The sequence below is a fragment of the Chaetomium globosum genome, genomic scaffold, assembly GCF_000143365.1.
Source record: "Chaetomium globosum CBS 148.51 scaffold_3 genomic scaffold, whole genome shotgun sequence".
Lineage (NCBI taxonomy): Eukaryota > Fungi > Ascomycota > Sordariomycetes > Sordariales > Chaetomiaceae > Chaetomium > Chaetomium globosum.
Genome location: NT_165978.1, coordinates 4,044,694 through 4,065,606, shown reverse-complemented (window position 1 = coordinate 4,065,606; position 20,913 = coordinate 4,044,694). Strand labels below are relative to the sequence as shown.

Here is a 20,913-nt window from a genome sequence, read left to right as displayed (position 1 = left end):
TCAAGATGGGAGAGGATCTGATCCATTGGAGAGCGCATGTCGCACCTGTGGCATGGCAAGGGGAATCCAGTCGGTGGCCTGTGGGCGCAGCAGACAGAAGAACGAGCAACCTGCTTGTTAGGTGGGGTCAACAATTTGTTATTGTGACCATGGGGGGAGTGGGGGAGACTCGAGACTCCCAAGCTTGAAATTCGGGCCCGAGGCGCCCGACAAGCCACAACGGTCGACCGAGCACCGAGCAGGCCCGGGGCAAGGAAGCTAGCTAGTCGTGAAATCGATGTTGAACATTGCCGCCGGTCAAGGACCAAGCGATCCCAAATCCAGGTCACCGTTGCTCTACCGCCGTGTTCGCGAGGGGTCGGGTTCGTGTAACCATCGGCGTGAGCGTGGACGTGGACGAGGCCGAGGGCGAGTGATTCGCTCCTTCGATGGGAAAATCCAAATGGCAAAGGGCCGTCAAAAGCTTGGGGTGACGTCTCTGGAACCGGCGCTGCCCGATCCGACTTGCACCTCCCTCTGCTGATGCGGCTCTGCGAACACAGTCTGAACCAAAAGTCTTGGCGGCGTTGTTGCCCCACCCGCTCATCGCGCCCAGAACGATTGGCCAATCCGAGTGTCATGCGCTTATCCGTATAGGCCAAGAAACCCCCGGCTCGTGAGCTCCCTATCAGAGACGCTGCGGTCCACACGGGAATGAAGCGGGTAACCCTGCAGCCCTGTTTCAACGTGTTTTCCAGCTCCCCCGACAACCAGTTGCCCGGCTCACAACCAAAGTGCGACATCGAGCTCGTTGACCGAGCAGTTTCTCCATACCCGCCTAGCTGGCTCCACGCAAGGCACAACCGACAGTGGCTGAGGCAGGAACTCGTGAACATGCCCCAAAGAGTCCAAACAGACGAGCTCTGCTTTCGGGCAGCTTCACCGCAAAGTTGCAGCCTTGCCTCCCTGCGTCCCGGTGTTGATGATGCTGCCTGGGGGCATGCATCTCCCGCGTCAGCTCTGAGTCAAACCTGCGCTCCGTCAATGACGCAACGTTTGAATGTCGCATTCGGCTTCGTTTCATATTGCCATCGGTCAGGAAACCGATCAGTCCGCCAACACTGGTGTTGTTGAGGAGAGGAGTCGCGGCGATAATCCTGAACGAGGGGCGGAACCGGCCGTTGTAAACTGCCACAGCTTTCAGTTTGCCCAAACTGTCGAAAGGATTATTGCGGTTTGCGACCCTTCGGTAAACGCTTTTCAGCGATACAGCTTGTGGCCAAGGTGGCACGGCCAAGCGGCTGAGAGGATGAACTCGCCCGAGGCGGTGCACATCGCCATCAGAGGCGACAGCGGGATCGGGCCACTCTCGCAGGCATCGGAGCCATCGTCAAACTGCTTTTTTATGTTGTTGCTTGTTGCCCGTCAGCTCGATCGAGTTTCATTTTTGAAGAAAAATAAGAAGACGGGGAGATTGTACAACTTACAACCCCAACGCTACCACCTTGGAGAGTCGGAGTAGTGCTAAAAAGGAGCTACCTTGAAGGGAGCAGATAATCGAAGCGGGGGTGCTAAAAGGTCAAGATGGAATACCTATGCAAGGAGTCAAACCCGCCTAGGTAGGTAGGTTGTTAGCTCTCACCAACTCGGTGACACGGAGTCCTCCCGCCCTGCAGTACGGTCTTGGGATGCCAACAGTCTGGTCCATGGCGGCGCAAAAGCACACTCCCGGCTGTCACTAACGTTTCGGTTGTCTGTGGGGAGTTTGAGTGCCGTATTCCATACCCCTTTTCCTATCGTGAAACTTTTTCAAGTCAGCGCTCCGGAAGATGCATACCTATTGCGTGAAGCCGGGCTCGCGCGTTCTAAGTTGGTTGATTAGAAGCTACCTTAGGTAGGCAGTTCAAGCGAGGGCGCAGGAGTGAACTGTTTCTAGAAGTCGGGCCTTCTCTTTATGCCATCCGGCTGCGATGCGGCTCTGTTACCACCGGCCGCCACCCTAGGCAAACAACGCCGAATGGTCACGCCGATGAGCCTACTCGCGGTCGTCTGCTTATTCCATCGCGGCTGAGATCTCGCCGCTGACCCATGTGCATGGAGAAGTGTGTTCGGTGGCGTTAGTTTCCGCCAGTTGCCTAGAGCAGCTATAAAAAGCCAACAACGCCACGCGCGCGTTGGTCAATGAACCTTGAGCGGTGTTGACCACAATTTGGCCGTGGCTGATCCGGGGCGTCGGTGTCCAAGACCATCCATATAGGTAATGATCGCAGCCGGATGCTATTGCTGGTTGAGAACCATATCGGCTTTTGAGGGGACGGCCGGGAAGTGCTGGTACTCCTCCAACGAGTGCCCCTTTTATCGGAGAAGTATCTCGTCGTGTTATTGAGACTTGGGGCACGGAAGGAATGATTGGAACCAACTTGATCGGAGGAGATATCCGTCCATACCACGATTTGAAGCGCTACAGACTGGGCGTCGAGAATCGCGTGCACAGAGTCTTACCGAACAAACAGAATTTGCCCTTAAGGGTCACCTCGGCGCCACTGGCATTCCAAGGTTGCCAATATCATGCTCAAGGCACCACTAGATTTTTTCCTTGCCCGGTGCTGAGGGTCGGGGGTTGGGGACTGTTGGGTTGCAATGTCAATGATAACCTTGACTCAACCTCAACACGCCACATCTCCAGGTAGCCATTTATTTGGTTGAACCACTCGTTAGGTATCCGTTCAACCTGATTGACCCTTTTCGGAACAGACCCATTCAATTTTTGAGTTGGCTCATAAGCCATGAAGTTGGTGGCTCGACGTTCGTATGGAACTGGCTCCTCCCACATGAAACGGGGAATTCGAATCGCTTGACGAGCTGTATTTTGTTTATTACCCCCCACTCCGGCAAGTGGCATATCGCAGTTCAAGATTATTTCGTGATAAGAGCGAAGCCGTTTACACTTCCAGAATGGGAAATTTATGGGGCGACGAGAGCGTTTTGACAGTTGGCTTGGCATGTTCTCCCGGGGCAATCTTTCCGGTCATGTCTCCACACAACGTCATTTCGGTTCGAGTCTCCAACATCTCACGCTGTGCATTCATTCGCCTTCAATGCACTCGGACGCCCCTGGCCATCGCCGGTAACCGGTCGGTGTGCTGGCAATCGGATGCGCTGCATCTCCGTGCCACCGGGCCGATTTACTTTCACGGTTTCGGCTGTTGTTTGAAGCCATCGCATCTCCTTTATTTCTCTCCACGCTCCTTCTCCTTCCATCCAACCAACACGGGACTACTTTGCGCTGACGGCGCCGCGCCGGAACGCGATGGTGTCGGCTCATCGACCAGAGACGCGATGGGCGACACGCATTATCCCGCTCATTCTTGGTGGCTGTGTTGGCTTCACAACTTATGTTGTCGTTAAGCGCGTTTGTGGTATGCCCTACCCATCACCGTCTGCTTTTCTCTCCCAAGATTTCTTTGTCGCCTGATTGATTTTGCCAGTGGACTTCTTCATATCCGAACAACACCAACCCGGCACCGCCATCGCTTTCCTTGTTTTACACTTTATATTCCTGATTTTTATGCTCGCGACATACCTCCGAGTATTCCTCGTTATCCAGCTCGACCCAGGAGTGACGCCGCTGGGCCCGAGAGCCACCGAACAGAAAGCGAAGGCGAAGGGGCGTAGCCGACGAGAACGGGACCTCGAGGCTACGAATAGATACGAGGCACGACCAGATGACAACCCGGATAGCCCCGGGCTCGAGGAGTTCTACAGCAAGGATGTCTTCGTCTGCGAAACTGATGGGCGGCCGCGATGGTGTAGTTCTTGTTGCAATTGGAAAATGGACAGGGCACATCACTGTAGTGAAATCGAAAGATGTGTCAAGAAAATGGATCACTACTGCCCATGGGTGGGTGGCATAGTGGCCGAAACCTGTACGTCTCGGCTCCCGCTCGATTCTCCAATCCTTCCCTCGATTCCGGTGACTAAGTATCAAGCAATTACAGCCTTCAAATTCTTTGTTCAATTTACTTCTTATACGGCTATACATTGCGCCATCGTCATTATCGCGGCCGTCATTTGCTTCCAGTCTAAAGTTCGCAACGACGAGGGCATCGACGGTGTTATCATTGGTGCTCTGGCCGTCGCTGCTCTTTTCGGTTTATTCACCTTCACCATGACGGCGACGTCGATGCGCTACATTCTGGTCAACCTCACGACCATTGACTACCTCAAGTCCAAGAACGTCGTGCATCAGCTCGCGATACGGGTCCCACAAGGCACGCGACCAAGCCAAAGTTACAACGTCGTCACTTACCCTTTGCCTAAATCCACGAATACAACAAACCCAACGCTCCAGACCATCACGACCGAGTCCTCTTCTCCCCGGGATCAACTCGCCACTCGGACCTTCGCCATTGTCAAAACCGAGATGGGCGAGAATCCATGGAACCTAGGCTATTATCGTAACTGGAAATCAGTCATGGGAGATAGCCTCATCGACTGGCTGCTTCCCATTAAGGGGTCGCCTTGTTCTCGGTACGAGGATGGCGAGAGCTTTTACGAGATGGGGCCTCTGTACCAAGAGTTGCGGACCAGATTTTGTCTTCCGGACTTGTCAACCGGGAACGGGCGGGTTGAAATGGGAGAGCGGGAGAGAGAGAGGACCAAACATGGGATGAACGGGACACGGAGCTAATGACATAGAATAGATACCCCCCCGGGTCGGCATGGACAGCCGCGTTTCTAGGCCGCTGGTGACGCACACACACGATCATGTTTGTTATGTGGTTCGAGTAATAGTGGACATAGTTGGACAACGCATCGTACTTGAGACATTGGCGCCCGACTGTTTTGTGTCACCAACATAGTAAATAGCGGCGGCTAGGGGGCCCCTTGCCTTCGGTTTGGACGTTGGTCTCGATATTTTTTTGGTCTGATTGGCACACCGCGCTACCCATACCGCCCGTTCCGTTGTTGTTGCCCAATGCTCTTGGGCACAGTCTCCGGTTATGGGTTAAGGTGGCTGGGTGGTTTGCATTATTGTACTGGGGTGGTCGGCGAGAGGGCGACCAGTTTCCCAGTGCGGGCCCACTTATTTATTACCTGCTCGATCTGGGTCATAAATTGAGATCTTTGAGCGCGTCTGCCCCACACCCTCACAACCCCACCATCGACGAAGAGACGGACGATCCAGAACCCCGAGCACTACACCCTCAATGCGATAGCATATCTCTCCCGTCGTGCTCTCAGGATGATACCGCATCGAGAAGATACCCTCCCGCGACAATGCCATCCCCACAGCGCTCGTTCCGGGACTCAACCCCGGCTGGCGCGCCTGCCCACAAGCAGTCGCAGTTCACATTCCGCAATTTGAGCCAGATGGCTTCATACAACCCTTCTTGTCCGCTCAGAGTGGTGACACACATAGACCTCGATTGCTTCTACGCCCAAGCCGAGATGGTGCGTCTGGGGGTACCCGAAGACAGGCCGCTTGCAGTGCAGCAATGGTGTGGTCTCCCCATTGTTCATCGTAGCCGTATTAGAGAACTGATTCGCGACATTGCAAAGGCAGGGCCTCATCGCTGTCAACTACCCAGCACGTGCCTTTGGGATTGGCCGTATGTGCACTGCGACGGAAGCGAAGAAGCTTTGTCCCAACATCATCAACCAACACGTCGCGACTTGGCGGGAAGGGGATGACAAGTGGTAGGTGGGATGCGGACTGCTACTTCCACTTGGAAAAGATATGCTGCTTACACGCTAATCAAAGGGCGTACCGCCCGGATTCTGCCGAGAACATTGCAACCGACAAGGTTTCGCTAGATCCCTATCGACTTGAGTCGAGGCGAATCCTAGCCGTTATCAAGGAGCACCTCCCCTCACACCTGCAGAAAGTGGAAAAGGCCGGCATAGACGAAGTATTTCTTGACCTATCCGCGCACGTTCATGCCGTGCTGCTCGAGCGCTTTCCCGAGTTGGCCGGCGGGCCTCCGGATGGCGACCCGTTCGAGCACTTGCCGATGCCCCCTGTTTCCGCCTTGGACTGGAAGGCGGACGCCCTCATCGACTTGGACGAGGAGCGCGCTGAATTCGACGACCCAGACTGGGACGACGTGGCCTTTCTCGTGGCGTCGGAAATTGTACGCAATATCCGGGTTGCAATTCGAGACAAGCTCCGCTACACATGCGCCGCCGGTATCGCCAAAAACAAACTTCTCAGCAAGCTAGGTTCTGCCCATAAGAAACCCAATCAACAGACGGTCATACGGAACCGGGCAGTGCGTCAGTTTTTGTCGGGCTTCAAGTTTACCAAGTTTCGAAATCTGGGCGGCAAATTGGGCGAGCAAGTCAGTCAGACGTTCAAGACGGAATCCGTCCAAGAGCTCCTAGCCGTCTCCATCGATCAGCTGAAGTCCAAGTTTGGCGCTGAAACGGGCGCTTGGGTGTACAACACGCTGCGAGGGTACGACACCAGTGAGGTGAACTCACGCACCCAGATCAAGTCGATGCTGTCGGCAAAGTCTTTCCGTCCCAGTATCAACACTGTCGATCAAGCCATGAAATGGCTGAGGATCTTCGCCGCCGACATATTTGCCCGATTGGTCGACGAGGGTGTGCTTGAGAACAAGCGACGTCCCAAGACCATCAACCTGCACCATCGCCACGGCACCCAGACACGCTCTCGCCAAGGTCCCATACCTCAAAGTCGCTCCCTCGACGAGGAGATTTTGCTTGGGCTCGCCAAGAACCTCCTAAATCAAATCATCCAAGAAGGCCAAGTGTGGCCTTGCTCTAACCTCAGCCTGAGCGTCGGCGGTTTTGAAGACGCCATCTCTGGCAACATGGGAATTGATGGGTTCTTATTGCGAGGAGAGGAAGCACAAGCCCGCAGCCTTGGATCTCGAACACGGCCGGATCCCGAAGTCGGCGGGTCATCCTACCTGGTAGAGAAACGACGGCGGATCGAAGACGGCGGCATTGAACGTTTCTTTTCGAAGAGAGAGAACCCCCCGGCGTTGGGGCCCAGCGATGGCGCCTTTGGAACTTCTGGCGGTGAAGTCCTGTCTGGCCGAGGCACGGAGGCAGGGCGGGATGCAGTTAATGGAGTCAATGGCTCAGTCATGCCGGATGACGAACCCGTGGCCCAAGCCAATGACCAGAAGGCAGTCGTAGCCTGTGATCATCCCTGCACGCGATGCCGCGCACGTCTGGAGAGCTCGGAAGCACTCCAAAGCCACCAAGATTGGCACTTCGCCAAAGACCTCCAGGAGCAGGAACGTGGCATGCTGACATTCGGCAACCAGCCATCTACCGTTGCGGAGAACCCACAGTCCGGGGGTCGGCAAGCTGGACCTGCAGCGTCAAAGCGACCTGGGCGACCAAAGAAGGCGGAGCGCGGCCAGCAGAAGTTGAACTTCGGTTGAGCAGGTTCATGCATCTTCGAGGCAACCATACAATACATCGCTGCAATTGGACTTGGCGAAGCGCGGGATCGAGGGTCCCAGTGGCACTCGGACGCCGCCAGAGTGGTCTTCGTCAGGCGCAATGCTCGTCATCGCCCTCCTACAACGGGAGGATGCTCGTCATCGAGGCCCGCCGACGGCAGCCGTTCGCGACGCTGAATCTCAAGTAAAGAAGAACATTTGCACGGTTCGCGTTCAGTGGAATGTGAGACCCCGGTGGTTACCTGAGCTCTGATCACCACTGGAGTGACGGAGGAAGGCGCGTGGGAAGAGTCTCGCGTCTCGACATCACTTCGCTTGCAGGGCTGCTCTGCGAAGCAAATCCTCACCGTTCGCCGGGCGCATTCCGAGTGGCCATCCGCTTGGACGCTTGACGGTCACTGAGGACTTTGACGGCGGCAGATAACGGAAGTAGGTTTGATATCAGTTCGAAGGCACGAGGTTTGGCTACCCATGCCTGGAGTACACCGCTTTGGCGCGGATTTTAGAGGCGAAAACCATTCCAAGCTTCGGTGGTCCTTTTTGCGTTCAACAACTGGGGGCTGCCCTATGCAATGATTGGCTGGAGCGCCGATCAAGGAGCCCACACACAGGTTGGGCTTTGAGATGCATTGATACCCGACCTCACCAAACACCCGGCAACTGCCACACCCGCCACCAGGTCCGGCCACTCTGATGTTACAGAGCGTGCGTCTTTGCGCAGATTTCACTCAACCGACGCAACGACGCCGTCTGATGACTGCGACGAAAGGTGACCGGTCACTCTGTCGAAAGAAGCAGGCATTTCAATCCGTAACCGGTTGCCCAGGTCGCCTGACGAGATGCACCGCCTTCTGAGTAGGCCCAATCGGTCCCTCCTTACGAGGTCGTCAAGGGATGGTGCGCGGTTTCACCAGTTTTTGATGCAGTAGATTTTCGCTCGCGTAATTCAGCGGGTAAGCGCCGTCAAAGCCCACGAAGCCCATCTTGTTGATGAGAGGTCTCTTGGGAAGAAGGGAGGGGACGGTCTTTGAGGGCAAAAATGACACGCATTCATTCAGCCCTACAAATCCCAAAACAGGTTCAGGCTGGATCCAATCACGCCTCTCGGTGTCCTTCCAGCCCAAACCGTTTGGGCGACCGACGCTAGTTAACTCGGGAGTCACTGGCAAGAGAGAATCGGACTGCCCGGGGCCTTTTGTGTTATCTGGAGCGGGCTGGAACACCAAGGCCCCGCTTCCGTTCTCCGGCCGACCTTCCCCAAACCTGAACCCCCCACGAGACAACTGGCAGGTTGCCAGCACAGTCCGTTATGCCAGACCTTACTTGTGTAGTTATGTGTCCTTTTGATTTCCCGAGCGTTTCCTCTCGCTCAGTGGCCGGCGCCAGCACTAGGCCTCCCTCCTGCGGCCTGAAAATAAGCCCGCAGCTCGACCATCCACTCGTGGTTGCAAGACAAAAACCCTGGGAAAGGGGAAAAGGGGATCCACCCCCTATGATTGGATCTGCTGGTCTCGCCTCGGCGCCCTGGCAGAACTCAGCTTCTAGCCTACTACAGTGCATGGACAGGAGGAGCGTTTTCAACCTCTCGCGTGTGCCCCCAAAACGGTGCTTCTCCGTCGTATCGGAAGAACTTCTCCAGGCTGAGGTCCAAAAGGGAAACTGTCCCATTGGCGAGCAGGCGAGCAGGCGAACAGGCAACCCGAGGAGCAAGCAGGCTTTCAGTTCTTGGTTTCCCATACGCCAGGGCTCGTGCCCATCCCTCCTCCCAGCTCCCGTCTCCTGCAACGCTGCGGTCTCAACCAGTCGTACAGTTTTTTTCCCGATTGCCACCGTCCCCCCAAAAAGGCTTGCATGTGTTCCCCCGTAACGGGACACGGGGGCAACGTGTGCGCAACACTTTCAGCCAACTGGATGCTGCCGTCCAAGCCTTGCCTTGCTCCAAGACGGCCCAGGTTTTAGGAGGACCTGCCCAACCGAGAGACGCTGCTGGGGAGCACTGGGCCCACCGCCCATAGCATACCGCCAGTGACTGGTTGTGCTACACATTTTGCTAGGCAGATGGGCTCCACTCTGACAACCCAACCCCAAGCGCCGGGTTGCTCTCATGGGCCCCGCCATCCATTTCTTCCAGCACACCACCCGCCTTCTCCGCTCCTCCGCCTCCCTCGACCCCCTTCCAACTTATTATTCTTCCTGTTTTCCTTGTTCCCGCCGCGTCGCCAGTTTTCTCCTCCACCGTTCTAGCTGCTTTGCTATTCTCGAGTCTTCGACTGCCGGTCCCAAAACATTGTTCCGCCATTTCTCCCTGCACTCGATCTTGACATCCTGACATCCTGACATCTCGTTGTTCTTTTGGCTGCCGTCTCTTCTTGGAAAACCCCCCCTTCACGCAATGGCCGGGAGACCTAACAACAGGTCGAGCCAGCAAGCGCCGGCCGTACCGCCGGCTTCGGCTCGCCAGAACGAGTACTTTGTGCCTCGCGATGGCATCGACCGGGAGGTTATCACATCAGACATTTGCCGATACCTAGGGAACGATGCACTCGTGCGCCCTGGCACGTACGAGGTACGAGCTACGAGCACTCTTCCCTCTTTTCCGCGTTGCATCCTCCCTCGCCCGCAAATTGCTTACAACAATGTCCGCTGCAGTCGGCAGACGGTCGCGTCACACAGGGTTACTACATCACAGCATACCGGAACTTGACATCAGTGAGTCCTTTGACGAACTTGAACCACCCTGGCGACAGGTGGCGTTTTACCGAAGCGTTTTTCTAACCCTATACAGCCAATGATCCAAGATCTTAAGGCCGACTCCGCTCGGTGGGAGCAGGAGAGGCGCGCCGCGTCGAGGTCTTCAGGCGGAGGCGCTGGAGGTACAATGCATTCGAGCCAACCGAACGGCATTTTTGTGAGAAGAAACTCTAACTCTCCACTAGGCTCCCGGGAGCAACCTCGTGGACAGGACTACAACGCATGGAAGAACTTGCAGCGGGAACGGGAATTTGCCGAGGCCCAATACCCATCTGCCATGGACGTTGACTTTGCACCTCCTCCAGGACCTAGCGCAACCCCGGTTTATTCAGGCCAGCAATACGCTGGGGCTCCTCCCGCCAACTACCCGCCGGCGACATACCCGCCCCAGGGTCACGCTGCCGCTGCACAGTATCAAGCCCAACCGGGCTACGGATATCCGCCAAACCCGCCTCCGACCCAGTACTCCCCCCAGCCCCAAACCTCTGGCGATCGGTACCCCGGGATTCCTCCGCCACCCATTGCCGGGTCGTACGCCCAGGATGCCGGCGCCTTCGTTCATGGGTCAAACTACCAAACCGCTGGGGGTTATGCCGCTCCCGGGCCTAACAGGATGCCGCCGGCCATGATCAATGCTTCAGCCGCTCCCTCAAGGACTTACAGTGCACCCACAGCAGGTACGCCTGTTTACGGCGGAGAGACAGATCCCTACGCCTACCCGCCGCCCGCTGCGAATTCTGTCCCCCAGGGCTATCCCACCGATGCTCTCTATGGCCGCGGTGCGTATGCGACCGCAACAACCAACCCTCCCGAAGCGGCTTCGTCTGATGTTTTAGGCTCCCCTGCAGGCACAACACAACGGCCAGGCTACCCAGCCCCCACGGATCCCCAGTACGATGCTCATCAAAACCCTGCGTTGCAGTCTGCGACCACGCCTACCACTGCTGCGCCGGCCCAGATGGCAACCGGTAGTGTCCCGCCCCCCGCGCGCCGTGACCGTGACTCGGAGCCCAGAGAAAGGGAACGAGAACACAGGGACCACAGGCCTCGCCGCTCAGAACAGGAACGCGAAGATCGGAACCGCCATCGCCATCGCTGATTGCCCGACGAACCGCAGGACCGGACTTTAGAGGCCTTTGCCCCTCCGGACCTTCCATACGGCTGCGTGGACCTTATGAACGTTTTGATGTCTCTTCTTGTTAATACGTTGACCCTGGACATGGTCATTCGCAGCCTTTTTTTTTCCCTTGCGCTTGTTTTCTTTTTCCATTTTCGCCCCTCGGACTCGGCTACTTGCGACGTTAATGCCATCATTTCCTGGACAAAAACTGGGACAGGATAATCACCACAAGGTGTTCCGAGTTGCAAGTTGCAGCTCTGGATCTTGTGATGACCGCAAACCCCCCTCCGGCCTTCGTTCTGCTCTCGCAGACTTCTTGACGGCACATCCCACTGGATCTTGAACCTGGCCATGAAACCCACATCAAACGGACATTCCATTTCACCCTTGCCGGCACTTATGGGAACAGGGCTTCTGGACGACGGGCATCAAGGATGGGAGCGAACGACGCATGACATTTCGCTAATGAAGTTTTTGCCGCGGAGGCGGTGTATGAGAGGTGCATGATACCATTGGGATTCCATTGCACGAGGCATGGAGCGGCGACGTGATTTATGGCTCTTTCTATCTGCCCCGGATGGTCCCTCTCCTTGCTGTCCGGAACCCTCCCAGGAATGCCTTGTCACCATGGATCTGCATCTGGTTCATCTGATGCCTTACCCGCCTCTCATATCTTGGTTTCCAGCCACGAGCCCACCAAACTCATCGCAGGCCAAGGCCACCGCCGGACAGCAGGGTGAGTGAACATCTGGCGAGGTTGTACATATCGAGTTGAACCCCTCGGATCGCAATACGCTACATCATTCTCTCTCATTCAAGGCCATTTCAATCTTACTCATGAGTTGGGACCACTGACACACCGCAGGCTAATTAGCTCATATGAACCTTACACACGGGACACCACCACGGAAAACATCCATGCAAGCCGCTGGACATGGCTTTTTATTGGTTTCCATCTGGACTAATGGACCTGCTCTGAGGCCTGTTCTGGACTGCAACCCATGGACTTTTACAGCCGATGTTTCTGGAATGAGCTCGGCTCAGCAACCCTGCCCTCGACCTTGGACTGATGGCCAGCACCGCCTGGCCATTCTTGCTCCCTACTCTCGACCGAGAGTTTGGGATGCAGGATATCACGGCTCGCAGCCAGACTGTGTTGTTTTTACATTCTAGTCGCTGCTGTTATAAATGTTTGATTCGCCAACAAGGCTGAGAAAACACGGTAAGGTCGAGCGACATTGCTCCCCCGACACTGGACCATATTTTCGGACAGGCTTGTCCCGCTCGCATCTGCGCTTCAGCGCCCGGCTTTGCTTTTCCTTGCTTACTTTTCGGACATGGATCGCCCGTGCTGGTACTCTCGGCCCAGCTTGATTCCAGGAGTATGCCGTCGACCTTTGCTTTCACATCACATGGTCAGTTTTTGATCGCGTCTTTTAACTCGGCCAAGAGGAAAAACCACCACATCTTGAATTTCTGTCGCGGATAGTCGATTGTGCTCGAATCACCAGGCAAAGGGAATGCCTCATCCGGAAATTAATGAAAATCAACAACACCTCAACCCATGGACGTATCTTTCTCCCTTACGAAGACCACGGACGCTCGGCAACGGCATGGAGCTGCGATTCCTTTTTTCAGTCACTTCCGGAGGATTATGCCCGTGGATCTCGCTTTGCTTGGATACCGAACGTGCCGCTGGTACACCTTTGCAAACGTGCGGCGTTTTGTCATTTGTTAGTTGTTTTCCCACCTCTTTTACGGACGCCGGAAACTAGATGCTGCCATGACGGTTCCGGGTTGCAGTTAGTTTGGAATTTATCATGCTGACTATCACTACAGTATTCAGTCGAGATATGTTTAACGTTTGGACATCTATTTGTGTTGGTCCAATCTTGGTTCCATCTAGTACCAGTGGATTTCATTGTTACTCTTGTTGTAAGTTGGCCGGGATTACGTATATCGTACGGGAGAAAAGTCAAGATGGGATGCCCCAAGGGCGTGGTGCCTCAAGTTGTTCCTGGGTTTATCTTTTCGCTTCGAGTGTGCTCTTCTATGGTGTAGAAGAAGAGTATGGGAGTTAATGTTGTGTGTGACTTCATTTGGGAATGACAGTGGGATCTTTCTGGTCTGGGCGGCTCTTGTGTCTTCTTGGCTTGCTTTTCTTTGCTTGGCTGGCGCGGTGGGTGATATATTGGTGTTTGTTTTTGTTTTAAGCACGCATTCTCAACCAATGCTTCAGTAAGTTTTGGACCGTGGCAACCAGCGGACTGGCCCTTTGTTGTGAACTTCATCGTCATCACGCTCCATCCGTCCTCTTATTCTGCCCCATGTACACTTGTGCTATGTTGAACTGCGTCAAACTTCGTCATCAGGCTCGGAGCCATCAGGTTCTCTTTGCCCTGTGAGAGGTACATATTCCACTCTCCAGTTCGGGTGATCTGCCAAACTTTGCTTGGGCTGAAAGTGGAGATTTGACGCCAAAATGGAGGGGTCATGACACGCAGGCGTGAAGATATTCAACACAGGTCCAGATGAGGCCAGATAACCCCTAAAAGGTCTATCCGCTATTGTACGTACATAGAGACGAGGGCAGTCAATAACATGCTGAACAAATCGAGTGCTTTTTGTTCGCCACCGTTATTATCCACAGGTTGTTTGCTGTCGAGATGACAAAAATTGAAGCAAAGTTGGGCGGCAATAGTGGGGTAAAAAACGAGAGGGCCATGTCGCGGGGATCTCCTAGCGCCTGAGCTTATGCCTCCCTTGCTCCCTCAATGGAGAGGATGAAGGTGGGCTGGGTGGGCTGGATTTCTGTGGCTGCCCGTGGAAGAGAAAGTTCGATTTCGGCAGCCATCACTGCCCCAGGTAGATCATTCTGATCGCCGACCGACCATTCGTAGCATAAGTCTACTTGAATATCTGCCAAATATTCCCGGGGCTAGTTATTCGACACCTCAGGTTCAGCCACAACATCGAATTGGGCGGCTCCAAAAGGAATGTGCGTGCTGCAAAGCCCTGGCACAGTCCACAGCGGCCAACCATGGAGGAGTGGTGGGGCAGGTTTCAGGAGCGGAGGAGGGGCCCGAGGGGTTCCCAGAGGGCAACCTAATTCCCATGCCACAAAGGCGGTGAGCGGGATGGGACTAAGGCGGGTGGGCGCTCAGCCCATTTGGGAGAATCACTAACGAGGGATGGAAATCCACCGTCGGTTGCTCAGCCGTGGAATCCTGGAGAAAAAAGGGAAGGTCTAGGTTAAATACACAAGAGGGTGAGACCGTCACTACACGGCAGCTCGACTCTTCATGATTTCTTCGCCTTTTGATGCCTTTTCATCATGCATGAGGCCCGTCCGGACACCTAACCTCCTGAGGGGAGCCTGACTTGCTTCCATACTGTGTAGTTACCTGGGTAGGTGCCTTAGTTAGTTGCTCGTTGGCGTAAACAACGGATGGATAGGCTTGTAAGAACTGGCGTTTTTGTAGACCAAAGTCCGAGAGATCGTAGATAGCTAGGTGAGGCTCGAGGAATCACATATCAAACTGACTGCCTCAAACGAACGAGCACAAAAGCGACCTAAACGATGACGCATTTTGGAAGTAGGTAACCTTCATTCGTCCTCCCACCTTAAACTCTATTTAAGCCTGAGGCCGCTGCACACAGGGCTCATGCGCCATTGGCGGTTGGTTCCATGCACTGACGGCGCCTGCGGCAAGACACCGTGAGCTTTCCCTCCTGCCCGAACCCACACCCACACACTCCCAGGTCACTCTGCCCCGCCATTTCGGGGCCCTTGCCGGCCTGCTTTGCAACCAGATTTTGGCCCAAATTTTTTCTGGACCCAGGCCCCTCGACAACCACCACCTACCCTTCTGGCTTCCAGCCATTTCTCCCATTCAAACCCGCCGTCCCTGCGAAGCGCCTTTGATGCGATAGTTGGCCCGACAGCTTGCCCACAATGGATGCCACCGCCATTCGAAGTTGCATCGCTGCGACGCTCGACGTTGATGCCGACGGCCGCCGGAGGGCTGAGCTTCAGCTGAAGCAGGTGCGTTTGTATGGGTGGCCGTTGCTGCCGCTGTTGCTGTTTTGTTGTTGTTGGTCATTCATGGTGGTGTGGGCGGGATGTGCGTTCGCGCCGTCGACACACATCCCGTGCCCTCGAGCCACCAGCACCAGCACCAAGCACCACCACATCCAGGCCGCACGCCGACACGCCATCGGCGGTGTTCGCTACTGCGTATCGATGCTAACCTTTCCGTCTTCCATAGGCCGAGAGCCAGCCTGGTTTCACAGATGTCCTGTTGGATCTTGTCCAGTCCGAGCAGGCTATCAACCTTCAACTGCCCAGTACGCCCGCCTTCCTCAACCTCGTTCCCGGCCCCCTCCCCTTCCTCCCCTCCCCTCCCCTGCCCTCCCCTTTCCGCCCCCCACGTGGATATCGACTCCGTTGTTCGACTGCATGTTGTCATGCTAACACTTCGTGCCATGTAGCTGTTATCTACCTCAAGAACCGCGTTAACCGTGCGTGGGAGCGCTCCGACTACTACCCGAACGAGACAGTGATACCCGATGACGAGAAGGCGCGCTTCAGGGATCGGCTGCTGCCCATCCTCGCGAGCTCTCAGAACCTGGTGCGGCATCAGCTCGTCCCAATTCTGCAGCGCATCCTGCACTTCGACTTCCCCGAGAGATGGCCGTCGTTCATGGATTATGCCCTACAGCTCCTCAACACCAACGACCCGCGTTCGGTCCTGGCTGGGCTCCAGTGTCTTCTCGCCGTCTGCCGGGCCTACCGCTTCAAAGCGAGCGACAGCGACAGCAGGGCTCACTTTGATAAGATCATCGAGGCGAGCTTCCCCAGGTTGCTGGTAATATGCAACGAGTTGGTGAACCAGGAGGGCGATGAGGCGGGTGAGATGCTACACATCGCACTCAAGTGCTACAAGCACGCCACTTGGGTAGGTTTTATCCGGAGAGCATGAGACCACTCCGAACAAACAAGTTAATAATGACCCACAGCTAGAGCTCTGCGAGTTCCTCCGCCAGAGCACCGTTAACCTCGGTTGGTGCACTGTCTTCCTTCAGACCGTCTCTAAGGCCATCCCGGCCTCCGCCATGCAGGGCGACCCTCTCGAGCGGGAGCGTCACCATTGGTGGAAGGCGAAGAAGTGGGCGTACTTTAACCTGAACCGCCTGTACATCCGGTAGGGACAACCCCCAAACCGAACCCCCCCCCCACCTTTGAGCGGTCCAACAATGGCTAACGCAGACGTAGACATGGCAACATGCAAGCAGTCCTGGATAGGTCAGTTGAACCTCCCACGCGGTTCATCAAAGAATTCTCCGCTCAGGTCGCACCCGAGATCCTCAAACACTACCTCCAGGAGATTGAGAAGTGGGTTTCCAAAACCATCTGGCTCAGCCGACCCTGCCTCTCCTACACTATTGTATTCATGGACGAGTGTATTCGCCCCAAGGATATGTGGGGACACCTGAAGCCTCACCTAACTAACCTGGTCACCCACTTTATCTTCCCGGTCCTCTGCCTAACGGAGGATGACATCGAGAAGTTCGAGGACGAGCCCGAGGAGTATCTTCACCGGAGGTTGAATTATTTCGAGGAAGTTACCGCGCCGGACGTTTCGGCCACCAACTTCTTGGTCACACTGACCAAGGCGCGGAGGAAACAGACCTTCGAGCTCCTCACTTTCATCAACGAGGTAGTGAACCAGTACGAGCAGGCCCCGGAGGGAAGCAAGAACCACATCGCCAAGGAGGGTGCCCTGCGCATGATCGGGACTCTTGCGCCGGTCATTCTCGGCAAGAAGTCGCCGATTGCAGCTCAGGTGGAATACTTCATTGTCCGCTACGTTTTCCCGGATTTTACCAGCGAGCAGGGCTTCCTCCGGGCCCGGGCTTGTGACACTATCGAGAAGTTCGAGCAGCTGGATTTCAAGGACCAGAACAACCTCCTTTCCATCTACCGCCATATCCTGGATCGCATGGCCGACCCGAAACTCCCGGTTCGTGTGACTGCGGCTCTGGCGCTCCAACCGTTGATTCGGCACGACATAATCCGGACGAGCATGCAGACGAGCATTCCGACCATCATGCAGCAACTTCTGAAGTTGGCCAACGAGGCCGATATCGATGCCCTTGCTAACGTTATGGAGGACTTCGTTGAGGTTTTCGCCGCCGAGCTCACTCCTTTTGCCGTGGCCCTTAGCGAGCAGCTCCGCGACACTTATCTTCGCATCGTTCGAGAGCTGCTGGAGAACAGTGAGAAGCGGGACGACATGGACAATGAGTTTGGCGACTACCTCGATGACAAGAGCATCACCGCGCTGGGAGTGCTTCAAACCATTGGTACTCTGATCCTCACCCTTGAGAGCACCCCGGATATACTCCTCCATATTGAGAGCGTTTTGATGCCTGTGATTGAGATCACGCTAGAAAACAAGCTCTATGGTAAGCTTTCCTTTCCCCTGGCTACTCTCTTAATTACTGCTAACACACGAGTTCCAGACCTGTACAACGAGGTGTTCGAAATCATTGACAGCTGCACATTTGCCGCCAAGCAGATCTCCCCGACCATGTGGAAGGCATTCGAGCTTGTCCACACAACCTTCAAGTCCGGTGCCGAGCTGTATCTTGAGGATATGCTCCCCGCCTTGGACAATTTCGTCCAATATGGTGCCCCGCAGCTCGTTGAAAAGCCCGAGTATGTTGAGGCTCTGTTTGGCATGGTCTCGGACATGTTCACAGATGGCAAGGTTGGGGGTGTCGATCGCATATGCGCCTGCAAGCTCGCCGAAGCCATGATGCTGAGTCTCCGCGGGCATATCAACAATGCCGTCCACGGTTTCATTAACATGGCGATGGGCGTGCTCGTTAGCCAAGACGTTAAGCTCAAGTCCTATAAGGTTCACTTGATGGAGATGGTCATCAATGGCATTTACTACGACCCCATCCTCGCACTGCAAATCCTCGAGGCCCAGGGCTGGACGAACAAGTTCTTCAGTCTTTGGTTCGGAAGCATGACGTCGTTCACCCGGGTGCACGACAAACAGCTTTGCATCCTGGCCATCATTGCACTCCTGAACGTCAAGTCCGAGCAAATCCCGCCCAGCATCATGGTTGGCTGGCCGAGACTCCTACAGGTTGGTTCTAGATTCCCAATTTGTGCGCTCAACGAACATGTTAGCTGACAGTTTGGTAGGGCATCAAAATTCTTTTCGATACTCTTCCCGAGGCAATGTCCAGTGAGTGGAAGCCCCAGCAAGTTTATGGGCCGAATTTAACTAACGATGTCCAAGACCGCGAGGAGGCCCTGAAGGATGATTTCCAGTTTGAGAGTGGGACCTATGGCTATGACGAGAGCGACGATGAGTGGGATGATGAGGAGGCGAACTGGAACGGGGCCGAGAACGAACAGGAGCAGCCCACCGCCGAGGGCAAAGATGAAAGCACAGCCTACCTGGAGTTCCTAAATGAGGAGGTAAGTATGCCAATGGACATCACCCGTGTCACATCTGGCTCGCCTGGCACTCACGAATACCTCAGTTTCAGAAGCTTGCTGACACGCACCGTAACCAGGCACAGAAGCTCAAGGCAACAGAGCTTGAAGAGTCGGACGATGAACTCGGCGAGGATAGTGTACTGCTGGAATCACCACTCGACCGGATCGATCCTTACCTCGCCTTCAGGGATTCGTTCAAGAGTAAGTGGCGTCCGTTATATTATGGAAGCAGCCCCGCTAATACCGTCTACAGAATTGCAAGAAGAACAGCCTCAGTTCTGCGCTGGCCTGATGACCCACCTCTCTCCCAACGACCAGAACGCTCTTCTGGAGGTTTGCCGGAGGGCGGATACGCAAGAGATGATGGGTTTGCAGAGCCCTTTCCCGATGAACCGGGTGCGTGGGCCAGCGAACGGCACGAGCTAGAGGCGTGGGCGTTCGATGTAGGCTCAGTCATACCACAGCGCCCGGTGGCGACCGATTAGAACACCCGCCTCAGCTCCTTTTCACTCAACACACAGCTATCCCCGACGGTCAAGGCGGCTTTTGCGAAGAATGGTGCCAGCGCGGACCCGACCCTGCCGCCCCTTGCCCGAGTCGCAATCGCATTACCACGAGGTATAATGAGATGCAAAGTTTCCAACGACCGTTTATGACATGGAGAACACAGGGCGGGTGCCCGGGCGGTGGGTCGGCGGCAGTGTCGGGCATGGGTCCTCTCTGGAAACCTGTCTGGGTCATGATGGGGATGCCGCCGATTTTCACGGGCGCGTTAATGTTTATCACGGCTCCGGACGGGTATCTGTTTTGCTGGTTTTGCTTTTTCCCCCACGGTATCTGGTCATTTACCCCTATTCCCCCTTGGTCGGTAGGTAGATTCATGAAGATTTTAGTCTGGAGCTGCGGAGCAACGAACACCGCCGGATTTGGCGAACACACACAAGACAAGATGAAAAGAAGTATTCCAGATCATGTCCCTTGTCAGTGGTTTTGCGCTGCGTCTTGTTAAGGGGTCCTTAGCTTTGCTGCTGCCGACGTCGGTACACGGGGTAATGAGAAGGTGCCACGATATGCTATGCAACACACCGTAGATGTAGCTACGTAGGTATTTGCAAGCATCCTAGCCCTTGGTCCCTGGCCGTGAACGCCGTCCCCTGGGCCTCGGTGCCCAGAGAATTAGCTTAACTGTATCCCGAGTTAAAGGAAATGGATCTGGGGAAGTTGATGTTTAATCAAAACCCCTGTTGTCTTCTTAACGGCATGTTTAGGCGGTGTATGAAACACATTATCAGCTTCCATGTAGTTGCTCGGCACTGTCACCCTCTATCGAATTGTCGAATCCAGTCGGGGGGCACAAGTTGGATAGTTATCGGCCCCCGGGCCATCAACTCAGCAGACCGGCCGCTACATATCGCGTTGCTTGGAGGGGAAGGCCAGACAACAACCTGTTCTAGAAGCACCGACTTCCTAGGATGACCCAGATACACTGAATATGTCCATGTTTAAGCATGCATGTCCGAGAGAAGTAGCCAAACACTTGGTGGCCGCTCATGAACAAGCAAACCTGATCAGACCATCTCTATCAACTCCAGCATCACAACGTTCTACCCGGTGAGAGGAGAAAACGCAGGTGTCAGCCGCTACCATCAGCGTTTTGGGATACGCAGCTCATCTGCGTCTTCTACATAATATGCGGGCCCATTCTTGGGCTGAGTGAGGGCCGAGACCGCCACCGCCACGATCACTCATAGTGTCGGCATGGCCATGGGCCAGAACCGTGGTCTTGTTCTGTGTTCTGGAAGGGTTGCACAGGAGCAGACATGCAGGAAGGATGCTACCTGTGAACACTCAAGCAGTCTATCTTGGCAGTGCTCGGCGGGCAGGCCAAGAGAACGTGTCAATGCCTCTGGTCTAGTTTGAGTTTGGGCGTTACGAGTGGCTTTGGGCAAGTTTACTCGGGTTAGATCGGGCTCGTGGATGGCGGGATGTCCATGTGTTGTCAGGTAAGAATTTGGGAATGGTAGCATCCTTCGAGGCCGAGTTTGTAGTGTATGTGTATTAGTGCATGTATGTATGTACATATACAAACATGTCGGCCACCCCGG

At 55.1% G+C, this 20,913-nt stretch overlaps 6 protein-coding genes across 6 annotated transcripts; 4 read left to right on the top strand and 2 right to left on the bottom strand.

Annotated features, from left to right (window-relative positions):
* Positions 1-1,239: 1,239 nt before the first annotated feature.
* Positions 1,240-1,687, bottom strand: CHGG_06610 (uncharacterized protein; the record flags this gene model as incomplete). Its single annotated transcript, XM_001222704.1, has 3 exons — positions 1,240-1,393; positions 1,467-1,483; positions 1,622-1,687. The coding sequence occupies 3 exons, from the start codon at positions 1,685-1,687 to the stop codon at positions 1,240-1,242; spliced, it is 237 nt and encodes a 78-aa protein (XP_001222705.1).
* A 1,602-nt stretch (positions 1,688-3,289) lies between these two features.
* CHGG_06609 (uncharacterized protein) lies at positions 3,290-4,669 on the top strand (the record flags this gene model as incomplete). Its single annotated transcript, XM_001222703.1, has 2 exons — positions 3,290-3,398; positions 3,468-4,669. 2 exons carry the CDS (start codon positions 3,290-3,292, stop codon positions 4,667-4,669), a joined length of 1,311 nt encoding a protein of 436 aa, XP_001222704.1.
* A 590-nt stretch (positions 4,670-5,259) lies between these two features.
* Positions 5,260-7,397, top strand: CHGG_06608 (uncharacterized protein; the record flags this gene model as incomplete). The annotated part of the gene is made up of 2 exons (XM_001222702.1): positions 5,260-5,591; positions 5,744-7,397. The coding sequence occupies 2 exons, from the start codon at positions 5,260-5,262 to the stop codon at positions 7,395-7,397; spliced, it is 1,986 nt and encodes a 661-aa protein (XP_001222703.1).
* Positions 7,398-9,810: 2,413 nt separating this feature from the next.
* On the top strand, positions 9,811-11,268 carry CHGG_06607 (uncharacterized protein; the record flags this gene model as incomplete). The annotated part of the gene is made up of 4 exons (XM_001222701.1): positions 9,811-9,984; positions 10,068-10,127; positions 10,204-10,291; positions 10,355-11,268. 4 exons carry the CDS (start codon positions 9,811-9,813, stop codon positions 11,266-11,268), a joined length of 1,236 nt encoding a protein of 411 aa, XP_001222702.1.
* Positions 11,269-12,298: 1,030 nt separating this feature from the next.
* On the bottom strand, positions 12,299-12,628 carry CHGG_06606 (uncharacterized protein; the record flags this gene model as incomplete). The annotated part of the gene is made up of 2 exons (XM_001222700.1): positions 12,299-12,440; positions 12,618-12,628. The coding sequence occupies 2 exons, from the start codon at positions 12,626-12,628 to the stop codon at positions 12,299-12,301; spliced, it is 153 nt and encodes a 50-aa protein (XP_001222701.1).
* A 2,616-nt stretch (positions 12,629-15,244) lies between these two features.
* Positions 15,245-19,234, top strand: CHGG_06605 (uncharacterized protein; the record flags this gene model as incomplete). The annotated part of the gene is made up of 10 exons (XM_001222699.1): positions 15,245-15,334; positions 15,558-15,636; positions 15,781-16,247; positions 16,309-16,493; positions 16,565-17,757; positions 17,815-18,449; positions 18,509-18,551; positions 18,606-18,787; positions 18,892-19,009; positions 19,062-19,234. The coding sequence occupies 10 exons, from the start codon at positions 15,245-15,247 to the stop codon at positions 19,232-19,234; spliced, it is 3,165 nt and encodes a 1,054-aa protein (XP_001222700.1).
* Positions 19,235-20,913: the final 1,679 nt, after the last annotated feature.